This window comes from Homalodisca vitripennis, chromosome 8, assembly GCF_021130785.1.
Source record: "Homalodisca vitripennis isolate AUS2020 chromosome 8, UT_GWSS_2.1, whole genome shotgun sequence".
In the NCBI taxonomy this organism is placed as follows: domain Eukaryota; kingdom Metazoa; phylum Arthropoda; class Insecta; order Hemiptera; family Cicadellidae; genus Homalodisca; species Homalodisca vitripennis.
This window is the reverse complement of record NC_060214.1, coordinates 33,073,830-33,086,445: the sequence shown is the minus strand read 5'-3', so window position 1 is coordinate 33,086,445 and position 12,616 is coordinate 33,073,830. Positions and strand designations below refer to the sequence as shown.

Sequence of the window (12,616 nt, the reverse complement as noted above, 5' to 3'; positions counted from 1 at the left end):
TTTGGTTCAAAAAATTAAAATCAAAATAAAAAGTATCTTTGGAGATAATTATGAATATTGTCTTTGACTGATGGTATGATTATAGTTTTATTCCTTTTTTTATATATTGCATTGTCACATAATAATGATTCTATATTATACTTGATGTACAAATTGAACGAAGTTCTAGAATTTATTTAAAAGGTAATAAAGAGCGTATTTAAAGGCTCTAGAGTCTTGTTCCCGAACGGAACACAGACTCAGTCTCTTTCAAAGTTCGCAGTCAGGATTATAATATGACGTAATTATAGGAGGCCCTGAGATCTCGTAAAGCATTAAAGGAAGATTAGTGATTTAAGTGTGTTTATCCCTTTTCAAGCCTTATTTTGCCCGTCTTCATGGGCCACTGGTATGTGCGAGGATCTTATCAAACAGAATTTGAGGGAAAGTCGATACAGTGCAAGATCGTTAAAATTGCTACGGTCACATATAGGATTTCAAGTATCTGTAACTCAGATCCAAAGATTGACGTCTTATACCACTCAGCATCGGCATTTGGCAAAAAATCTCACACACGTTCTCATACATGTATACTAGTCTAAACATACTTCTATTCGTCCTCCTCCGTAGACTAATGGTTATAGTCTCGGCTCTCTAACTGAGAGATCACGGGTTCAAATTCCGGGTAGGGCCAATCATGTATAAAAACAAGATAAACCAGTGAACATCGAAGCCTACATAGCTGTAGCTGAGGCTTAAAAAAAGAGAAGGAAAAAAATACTTCTATTCTCTTAAAACAATCTAATCTTGCGATGGTGTCTTCCAGTTTCACACAGATTTACCAACAATGAAAGACCAAAGCTTATTCCGAACACCAGCTGTTAAGTAAGCACATAACGGAAAAAAAAACTAGCAGAAAGAAATTTCTAGGCTTTGACTTTACCCTTGTGAGCTTGGGCTTGGGCTGTCCTCTCTTTAAGTTCTTACTAGATTGGAAAAATATAGGGATTTAGTATTTCCTATAAGGAAATTATTACAATTATCAATACATATTTTTAAACCATGTCAATCACAAAGTCGCTCTACAATGCTTTGCTAAGGAGAACATCTACATTTACAATGACAATTGTAGTGAGTGCTTTTGTTTTTGAAAGGTCATTTGATCAAGGAGTGGATTACTTTTGGCGAACACACAATAAAGGGGTAAGAATATTGACTTAATTTGTTACTAATTTACAATACATGTTTTGAGATTTCCGTTGATTCTCTAAATACTAACATTATCCACTTCACACCATTTGATGTTTTTTGTAAAAGAAAATGGTTGCAGCTGCAGTATAATAAGTGGCCACCAACACACTGGCAAACTATATTAAATTCTTTGAAATATCTGTTACATTATTGGGTCCGACATTTTGCTTTTAGGGCTGCAGTATAATAAGCGACCACCAACACAATCTGACGATGATTATTGAGTGATATGTAATCATCGATTTTCATCACCATCCAAAGAACTGAAGCAAAATGTCGACCAAATAATGTATTTGTATGTAGAAATATCTCAGATAATTTCCTTGTATTGATCGCTAGTTTAAATTCTTCAACAATTAGTGACGTCTTGGTGTTTATTGTGTACATTAAAAATTAATATAACTATGTTCGGGTAGGGTATGATAAGCGGACCCGGTTTTTTATATCGAAACATTTAATCATCGATACCTAATATTCGCATCTCAAATCCTAGAACGACTATCAATCGATATAAAAGTATCTATAGTCCTCAATAACATAGGCTATGCTTTAAATTAAAATATGAATTTATTATTTATAGTGATCAAACAAATTATTATAAAAAAATTAGGAAAACTAAAGACGACCATATTTGCTCTTCTCACAGTTACAGTTGTTTTAGCAGTGTGAAAGTGCCCATAGATTTCATCCATAAAAAGAACTAATCCTCTGACACGAATCTTAACCTGGTTCATGAACTACTCCTGACCTAGTTCCTGAACTACAAATAACTTAGTTCCTGAACCAGTTCAATTAATAAAACTAAATAAATTTTATAATTTAAAAACAAAAAGAACAAATACAAAAAATCTATAGAATATACTTAATACATTACGTGGAATACATGGTCTACTGTATTATATTACTACCCTCATTCTTAGGCTTCGACAATTTCAGGAGATTTAACGATTTTACATATCAAACACTGAAAAACAAAATCTATGGATAGCCGTACCTCAAAAACGTAAGAGTTAATTTTGATAAAACTTTCTAAATACATTCAGTACTTGGTCTACTGTACTCTTAACACATGCCTCATTCTTAGGCTGCGCCTATTTTCGGAGATATATCAATTTTACGTGTCACATTCTGGAAAAACATACACGGCCGTACCTCAAAAACATATAACCCAATATTGATACAACTTTCTACACAAATTCGTAACATAGTCTATTATACTTTAATATAAGACTCATTCCTAGGACGTACCTTTTCGGAGGCACATCGATTTTACAGACCAAGTGCTGACAAAAACCAATCTATGAATGGCCGTAGCTCAAAAACGTACGAGCCAATTTTGATAAAACTTTCTATACATATTCACTACATTGTCTACTATACTAAAATATAAGCCTCATTCTTAGGCCGCGCCTATTTTCAGAGTCATACCTATTTTACAGGCCAAGTGCTGACAAAAACCAATCTATGGATGGCCATACCTCAAAAACGTACAAGCCAATTTTGATAAAACTTTCTATACACATTCACTACATAGTCTACTATCCTGCAATACAACCCTCATTCTTAAGCCGCACCTATTTTCGGAGCCACATCGATTTTACAGGCCAAGAACTGACAAAAACCAATCTATGGATGGCCATACCTCAAAAACGTACAAGCCAATTTTGATAAAACTTTCTATAAACAGAATAAGGCTTATGTTTTAGTATAGTAGACCATGTAGTGAATGTGTATAGAAAGGTTTATCAAAATTGGCTCGTATGTTTTTGAGGTACAGCCATCCATAGATTGGTTTTTGTCAGCACATAGACTGTAAAATAGGTGTGGGTCCGTAAATAGGCGCGGCCTAAGAATGAGGGTTGTATTGCAGGATAGTAGACTATTTAGTGAATGTGTATAGAAAGTTTTATCAAAATGGTTCGCACGTTTTTTGATGTATGGCCATCCATAGATTGGATTTTGTCAGCACTTGGCCTGTAAAATAGGTATGACTCCGAAAATAGGCGCGGCCTAAGAATGAGGGTTGTATTGCAGGATAGTAGACTATGTAATGAATGTGTATAGAAAGTTTTATCAAAATTGGCTCTTACATTTTTGAGGTACGGGACCATTTATAGGGGGTTTCTCAGAACTTGCCTTTTTAATTATTGAGTATAGTCTTGAAAATGTCCACTATAAATGGAGATTATTAACATAAAAGCAGTGTTTGTTCATTTAAAATCTTTATTTGTTGTATTTATCTTCACGTGATTAATTAAATATATATAATTATATATTTTTAATATCCAATTAAAATTTTCATGTTTTTATAGCATATCTATTAGTGCTCAACCACAATTTTTATTGGCATGTCTAAGTGAAAAGAATGCATAGAGTTTTTAACATATCTTAAATGAAGTCACCACTAACATTCTCAGCAGTTTACGTCCGACACCAGTGATATTTATTTTATTATTACTTAGTGAGTAATATTTAAGAGCACTTTCATTTATCAAAATGTTCCTTATTGTTAGCTCTTTCAATTAAAGTAGTCAAAGTGTGAATATTATCTGGCAACTGCAATAAATTAAGAAAGACAGTAAGAAAAACTGTATGAATTTTACGTCCGACACCGTGGAATTGCCCATATATTTTGTATGGTTTGAGTTGATGAACTAGGTTAGGATTCAGTTAGGAACTAGTTCCTGGTATTCGTTCTTTGTATGGATGGAATCTATGGCAGTTTCACGTCGGCGTTGTTTTCTTTCCACAAATTTCACGTCGGCGTTGTTTTTTTCCCACAAATTTCACATAATGGGGTTTTCGGTACGAGTCCAACATGTTGAAGCCACAAAAACAATATATTTTATTCATGTCTTATCATTCTTGAAGCTCTTGCCTTATTGGAAATGAATATATCAATTCAAACAAACTCTCCAATAACATAAAGTTTTTTATTTTTGTGAGGCGACATGAAAGAATGAATAATAATAACAATAGTAACATAAACAATTTTGTACTAAATAAAAACATATGTCATTAAAAATACAAAGAGGTAATATTCTATGACAGCACAGTATGTTATATGTATATTATAAAAATAAAGTTTATATTTAGTTAAAATCAAATAAAGTAACGGTGAATTTTGAAAAGGTCCAGGTTCGTTGTTTACCAGATTATTTTGGTTCTTTTTTTTTTATAAAAATTGTTTCATATGCATCAAGGAATTTTTTATTTTGTACTTCTTTTAATAATTTTGCATTTGAAAAAGAGTGTCCAGTTTGAAGTGCATGTTTTGCCATGGCTAATCTTTCTTCCTGTTGGTATTTTAAACATGCCCTATGTTCCTTAGCTCTCTGTTTTAACTTTCTTTTGTTTGGCCAATGTATTTTAAATCGCAATTGTCACAATTAATTTGATAAATTCCAGATTTTTCTTCTTCATTAATTTTATTCTTGGGATTTCCTAATATGTGAGTACGAAAGGCCTCACAAAAAATAAAAAACTTTATGTTATTGGAGAGTTTGTTTGAATTAACATGAAGGAAACAGGATTTTTCCGGACATTTGCCATCGTTCAGTGAAACAAGAAAAACATGAATTAACATGTCTTATCATCTTTCAAAGCAATGTCTTTGTAGTTTTCTAAAATTTACTGCCATTTTTAATAATTAAAAATTACTTATGTAAAATTGAAATATTACCCTACATGTATTATTTTAAAGTGTTTACAGCTGTTTGATGTAGACTATTTAAGTTAATAATTCAAAATAATTAATCAGTAATCGATGGGTTATGATTAAGTAATATTGTTTGCCAATTTCGATATAAAGAACCGGGTCCGCTTATCTGTACCCTTTCCATTTATTATAACACTTATTGTGTAAGATTTTTACATATCAAAATAGAATAATAATATATCGAATTGTTTGAAAAAACAACTGAACGAGTATAGATCGCTTATTAAAGTCTCCCCATATATAATTGTTGTAACTATATTAACTATATATTATATTTTAATTTATAAACTATACATTAATTTCTAAGATTGAAAAACTAGGCCGAACTAATATTGTTCTTTGAAATATCTATTATGTTATTTGATCCAACATTTTGCTTTCAGTCCTTTGGATGGTTATGTATATTAATGATTCCATATCATTCGATAATCATTATCTGATTGTGTTGGTGGCCACTTATTATACTGCAGTACAATTTTGCAATCAGTACTTTCCTTGACTTAGGACCACATGCCAGATTATCCAACATGATCTGACATAAAAAGAGTTGGATGATCTGGGACATGATTTGAGGTCTGGAAGGTATCGATTTGAAATTCCCCTGGCTATCTGGTGTGTGCTCCGCTTGCACCGTTGCGCTTCTGGCGATAAAAGAAAAATATCTCTCAAGATAGTACCCAAATTAAAGCTCAGATCAACGTTAGTGCTCGTTAAAGTTTACACTTTAACTTTGTTGTTACTAGTAAAACATTTATGATAACCTAGTATAAATCATACTTTATCGTGTAATAATAAGTAGTAGATAGGGATTGAGTCACTGGATAATACCAAAGAACAGAATATTTTTCTTTAATATATTATCATTCTTTAACTGTCTATAATTCATTGTAAAATAACTATAATTAGAATGTTTCATATTTTACCAGTTTTGGTTATTTATAACCAATAACTTGGTACTACTCTGATTGGATTAAGGCACGGTGGCCACTTACTATTGCAGCCTTTCTTTTGAGCTATTTCCATGTAAAATTACTTGCTGAAACATGAGCCCTTTTTTATGGAAAAAGCATTGAAAAATATAGAAAAAAATGAAATTGTTGAAAAAATCACTTGGTAATCAATGTTTGTAAATTCTTAATTGATTTTGCCTAAATTTTTTATAAATACGATTTATATTATGTTTACATACACAATAATTAGCCGAGTTTTAATATTAATTGAGTAAAAATATTAAAATATAATGTTTACGTTATATAAAGTATCACATTCACAGTTAGTCTCAGATTTTATTCATGTGAACGATAAATAAATAAAAGGTTACATTTTAGCAAACCAGTTAGTTAATGTAGCCTAATATTTATTTTGATTTATTATTGCAATTTAACTTTAATGGTATACTATTTAGAACTAACTTATCTATTCTTTTTTGTAAGAAAGCAAATCCAATGAGTGATGGTTTAATTTGAATCTCAATACATGGGTTGTGTTGTCTCAAGATGGCATTAAAAGAAAAAAAATCATATTGATAGAACTCTTGACATCAACATTTATGGTTTTAAAGACATTTGTGATACAAAGTCAATGAGAAGTTTTTAATGACATTGAGATGATTATACATGTGTCGTAAAGGATGGAGTAAACTATAATTAAAAATATGAAATGAAGCTAACATTGTAATACCTCTGTCTTTATTTATTATTATGTAAATTATTGAGATAAGTGCGTAAGTTCGTATTATAGATAGATTAAATAAAGTTAAAGTTATCCATTACAAGTTGTGAAGTTTGGGTTGCGAGTAGGCCACACTGATGGCAAGGGGCATTTCTAATATGATACTTTACCAGATTGTTTAATTAAGACACATATAATGGTACCATAATTTAAAGTCCTTTACTTCATTAAAAAAAACAACACGTTTCTTCTGTCCACTCTTACACATTAATAGTAGTGTACGTTAAAGTGCATTCATGCTTGTAACACTAACTTGTTAATTGAATTTGCAGAAAACATCACTCACTAGTCTCTAGCATTACAAGAGAGAAAGAATGTCTACCTCTTGATTTTAATTATGCAACAAAATGTAACCAATCGGGAAATACAAAAAAATAATTCAAGATTGAGATTTTATTATTGCTATCCTTAACTATTTAAGTATTTTCTACTAAAAATAACAAAACAACTGATACCTCTTAACTTTGACTTGTTTGCCGCTCCTGGCTTGTGGAAGCGTATGTTTAAAGTGCTCATGTTTGATTATGTATGGACGGAATTCATTGGGAATAGTACCGTTTGAATTGTTATTAAAATTGCTTAATAGTTGGTATCTTGTAATATTTATGTAACTGATGAAAAACAGCTGAGGCCTATCAAAAGATAAAATGTTTGCTAGTCTTGACTTATGCAGCCTGCCTTGAAAGTGGTCATACTCACTTTTGCATTGATAGATTTCATTGAAACAAGCATCGTTGGAATAATAATAAATTGTTAAAATAGTCAGTATGTAATAAATTTTTTGTCAATATACTGGTTTTTTTGTTATTTGGCTTTAAAAACTGTCAACAGGCTCAATTTTCTTAATATAAAAGAAAATAACTCAAATATTATTTTACATTTTCATTTTGTCTATTCAAACCTATGTGGTAAACTTGGTTCTTTTGTGTTATTACTTTTAGATTTAAAATTGTTTTATAACATACAAAATGGCGGATAGGTGGCTAAACTAGACATTTCTCAACCTATGTTTATATGTCATTTTTTGTTTGTAATGATGAGTACTATCAGCCACCCTTTGTAACCACTCTGTATATAGCCTATATGTGCTTGTCTGGCAAGTAAGTTCAAGTCCCGGTGGAACAAGTATGTTTTTTTTTCAATTTATTGCTTATTGAAATTTTTATATATATTATTAATCTCACAAAAATATAGAATCAGAGTAAAAATGGTTGTAGAAATACAATTTTGAATTCATGAATTTTCAAGCAACCTTTTTTACCTTAGTTACTAGATAATATGTGATATTTTAGTAGAGTTAAAGTTAGCCCACTTCATATCTATAGTATCATATTTAATTATTTACAACATCATTATTTAGCTCATTAATCATATTAATTAGGACAGATCACAATTATTACTGTCATCTGAAGGTATGTCATTCGTTTGTGGAGATTAAGCTATTATTATTAGAGCTAAGAGATGATGGATAGGACCAAGTGCACCTGTTTGTGAACAATTTCAAGTAATTTGACTCATAAAATGCTTTTAATTGACATTAAAGTTAGTCTATTCTTTCTTGTGTCGTATGGGTGTTTGATCTTCATGAAAATGCTTAAGTTTTTCTCTTTAAGTCATGCACCATACGTGTGTCAAATTAAAACTTTCTGAGTTATCAGGAATTTGGAGAATTAGAGATGAGAGTGAGGGCTTTGCCTTTTATACCGTGTGTTCCAAATTTTATGCACACTGTAGGCATCTTGGAAACCATAATATATACAGCAAAGATGAAATGGACAAAGTTGAGCGCAATAACAAGACCAACAAATTAATTTGGTTAAGTTAATTATTGGTTGCATTGTTCACTTGCTGCACTCAAACAACTGTTTTGATCAAAATCTTCAAACTTGTCACAGTTGTGAAGGGAACAGGATTTTTCCAGATATTTGCCATCATCAAGGCAGAAACCAGATGGCGGCAAAAAGGGAGGGAACGGGAGTGGGCTTTTTTTATTAGTTCATGCTAGATGAACTTTAAACCATACTGTGACTCCTCATTAGTTTATTACAAATATCTAATCTGTTTGATACTTTTGGGTTTCAGTTCATTTTTCAGAATTAGCAACCAAAGTGGCCTAATATCGACTGACGGTTAACCTATTGATTGGTCTGCAAATTTAATGTATGAAGCCTCAATTAATTTTCTTTTAAAGATATGAGGTTCTCAATTTATTATGTTGGTTTTATCCCAATTAATATGATGGTCTTTGGACCAACACTGATGTGCAGTTTTTGACTTTCCTGTTAGACTTTTTCTTGTGTTTCTTTTGTGTTCTATTATTCTTACGTTTAATGGTCTTCTTGTCTCGCCTATGTATTATCTATCGCAACTACATTTTACATTGTAAAGAAAGTTTTTCAAATCCTGTGTGCCATTTTTTTTTTTAATTTTAAGAAACTTTCTCTTAAGAGTATAGTGTGTTTTACACACGGTTCTAATGTTATATTTTGTACCTACTCTTATAATTTTCTCTGATAATCCCAGCACATAAGGGATTGACATAAACGCAAATTTATCACTATTCTGTTTTTCTGACTCAGTAATGATCCTTCTGGTTCGTTTGCACTTATTTATTACTAACTGGGGGTATCCATTGTGTCTAAGATCCGATTCAACTTTCCTAAATTCCTCTCTTAATCCATCTTTATCTGAGCATAAGCTCTTTGCGCCAGAGAGGGGTGCTAGGTTTGTGGGTTTTGGGTAGACTATACATATGGGGGATTTTGGAATGGGGAGGAGTTAATTTAGATTTTGGTCTATTTATCCAACAAATATGCTTTGAATTTTCTTAAGGTGTTTTACTTGTTATTTGATAGAGCAAAGAGCAAAAAATGTTAGACCAGTCATGATTTTTTAAGTAAATCCCAAATTTTTTCATTTTCAGAATTAAAAACTGCAAACGCTAAGTTTACCTGTAAATAAGTTGAATTTACATACATATTTTCTTAGACACTCTGTTTGGTCACTTATCTCAGTTTAAATGTGTTTGACTAAGAATTACATATTTACATGTTTCATTAATTTGTTAATGTTATACAGTGGATGATTTAAAAGAATAACAGGATTGCAGGAACATGCCATCATGATTTTTTGTAACGTAAAAGTTAATTTATTTATTTTATTTTTATTTTATTCTATTTTCATGCTATAAAACAGGAAATACACCCAATTACATTATAGCAGTACAAATAAATCAAAATGTGAAATAAGTGATTTGAGTCCAAGTCCCATGTCCATTGTATCACTGGAATATTTATAAGCAAAATAACTATAAATAAATATTATTCTAAACGTTACATATGCACTATTATAAATAAATAAACATTAAATAATACACATTCAGATAAATAACAAATACAGTATATGGTAATGACAATATCAGGAAATTATTAATAAATAATTAATGGAATTTTAATTAATAAATTAATAATAAATCAACATTTAATGAGGCAAGTGTCTGCAGTTCTTATCCTTTTAAATATTGTACTATTTCAACTATTTAAAATTTAGCTATAAACCCAAGAATTTGTAGAAAATGAATCCATTTATAACAATTTGTAGAGCATCTAATGTTTTATAAAAAATAATATTTAACTAATGTTATTGAATATTTTCTGTAATTCTTTGACCCTTTTCTGGAAAAAAACCCAAGAATTTTAAACATTAAAACTGTATCTAATTAGTAATACCAGCTGCACCTATGTGCTAATGTTTTCAAAATCAGTCTGTCCAAGGTGATGCTAATATACGTACAGTTATAGACTAAGAATTTCTCAAAAACCATAACCATTTGACTCTGGCACATTTAAAATGTATATTTTACTGCAAACCAACTGGTTCAGATCTTAGGACCATAACAATATTAATGAATTTTTGTCTGTATTAAATATGGGTAGGGGAAGGGTAATTGAAATTATGCTATATTACATCTTTATTCATTTTAATTCATATATATATACATATTAGTAGTAACATTTAAAAATACACAATTGTAAATAATTTGTAGTAAGTTATTTTAAACACAAACGACACTTTGGCAGAAAAATATACACAAATCAAAAATGTTAGTACTCCGTACATTTGAAGCTGCAAACTCATTTGTTTAAATGTGTTAAAATTTAAGATTCCTTTATTTTTAATTTTTAATCTAATCTAGAGTGGAAATATATTCAATTCCTATATTAAATTAATGTATGGACCCAATAACAGTGCGTTGGTTTCCCTAAGTTACACAACTTCTTTTTTCCTTCGGGCCTGACAGTCGACTGATTCTTGTTAAAATGATTTTAAATTGATTGATTGACTTAATAGATAGCTGCATCCATTAATAGCTGGCTCTGATTACTAATATTATGATTATTCTGCAACTGCAAACTAAAATGTTGTCCAAGTCCTCACCTTTCTCCCTTTTTATCTGGATCTTCTTGTTATAAACTAATAGTGGTCAATAAAGACTCTTAATAATTTTGTTTGTTGGTTCCAGAAACTGTGGGAGGATGTTAAAGAAAAATTGGATCAGTCTTCCTAAGACAACTGCATTAGAAGAATTATGTTGTATGTTAAGTGTAATTAAATCTACTTGTTAATGTAGAAATATGTGTTTAATATCTCCCTCCCCTTAAATTTAATTTTGTGATAGATAACATGTTAAGCTAAGCAAAAATTACAGTTAAATGCTAAAACAAAAAATAATTTTTTTTACTAATTACTGTTATCAGAATATTTAATCTTCATTTGTATTCTTTTTCAGCCAGTTTTACTTAGAATTTTGATTTGTTTTATTGTTTTATTTTAATAAAACTGTGGTGCAAATAACAACAAGCATTTCTACAAATTGTGATTTTTATACATTACATCAAATGAAACAACTTTATTTATTAGGATAATTCTTAGTCAGGAGTACATCTATCAGTAGAAGTGCAATCATACACTTTTCTTTTCTACCTATACAAGATTAACATGAATCATTAATTTAGTTTTAAGAATATTTAATTTAGTTAACAATCTTTATGCATATGTTTAGTATGTTTCTGGGCTTGTGTGTGATGGTGGTTGTTTATTGTAGACTCAGTATACAATCAATATCTTTTTCACACCCTTCCCCACTTTGTTAGAATCCGACTTCTCCGTAAAGTCCTATTTCAAGCTTAATTTCCTAAGATTGTAGATTTAAATTTCTCAAATAAATTTCATCTGTATATATATTTTTTTAATTTTGGATTTGCCCATATAACAATTAAAGTAATTATGTCAAATTTAGAAAAATGATGTATGAGGTCTTTTGCATTAGCTTTTACCCTCTTCGTTTTAAAATTAAATTAAGCAGAAATAATTTGGATAAAGTTTTGTGCAATGGGAGTTACTGTGATATATAAGCTAAATACTATAATTTTTGATGATCAAAACTTTGTTGTGCCTTAACTGAAACCTGAAAATTGTTTAATACAAGATTGCTAAACAGTACACAATAAGTTTTGAGTTTCTTGGATCTTTTCATGTAAGCGTACACTGCAGATTCCATCAATCAACTCATGACACAGTTTTAAGGTTTCAGAAAACAGGTTGGCGTATAGGCAAAATAGAGTCGTTATCTGAGAACAGTCCGCCACAATAAACAACAGTATATAATATTTTATAGTCTCAAACTTCATCTGGTATCAGAAGCTCTATGTACTGATCCATTAGTTTTATTTAAAGGTACACTCCATCTCATAATGCTGCTTATATCTTTGTATAGATTTTATTTACTGCTTCGGGATTGGCCTCTTTACAGACATCTTGGTGGCAGACAAACATTACAATGTATATATAGTCTTTAACTTATGCTATTAAGTTCCTCCTGTTACCGTTATTGTTATTTGTGTTTTATCGTTTAATGGGTTAGACCACTTTACAGTC

The 12,616-nt window shown here is 30.4% G+C and overlaps 1 protein-coding gene across 1 annotated transcript; it reads left to right on the top strand.

The window, feature by feature from the left end:
• The first annotated feature begins 878 nt into the window (after positions 1-878).
• On the top strand, positions 879-11,312 carry LOC124367523 (cytochrome b-c1 complex subunit 9). The gene is made up of 2 exons (XM_046824407.1): positions 879-1,182; positions 11,202-11,312. Exons 1-2 carry the CDS (start codon positions 1,042-1,044, stop codon positions 11,244-11,246), a joined length of 186 nt encoding a protein of 61 aa, XP_046680363.1. The 5' UTR covers positions 879-1,041; the 3' UTR covers positions 11,247-11,312.
• Positions 11,313-12,616: the final 1,304 nt, after the last annotated feature.

Excerpts from the sequence above, each read along its gene's own strand:
- LOC124367523 (XM_046824407.1), top strand. The coding sequence starts at position 1,042 with ATGTCAATCACAAAGTCGCTCTACAATGCTTTGCTAAGGAGAACATCT. Across the intron at positions 1,183-11,201 it reads GGCGAACACACAATAAAGGG|AAACTGTGGGAGGATGTTAA; the intron begins GTAAGAATATTG and ends TGTTGGTTCCAG.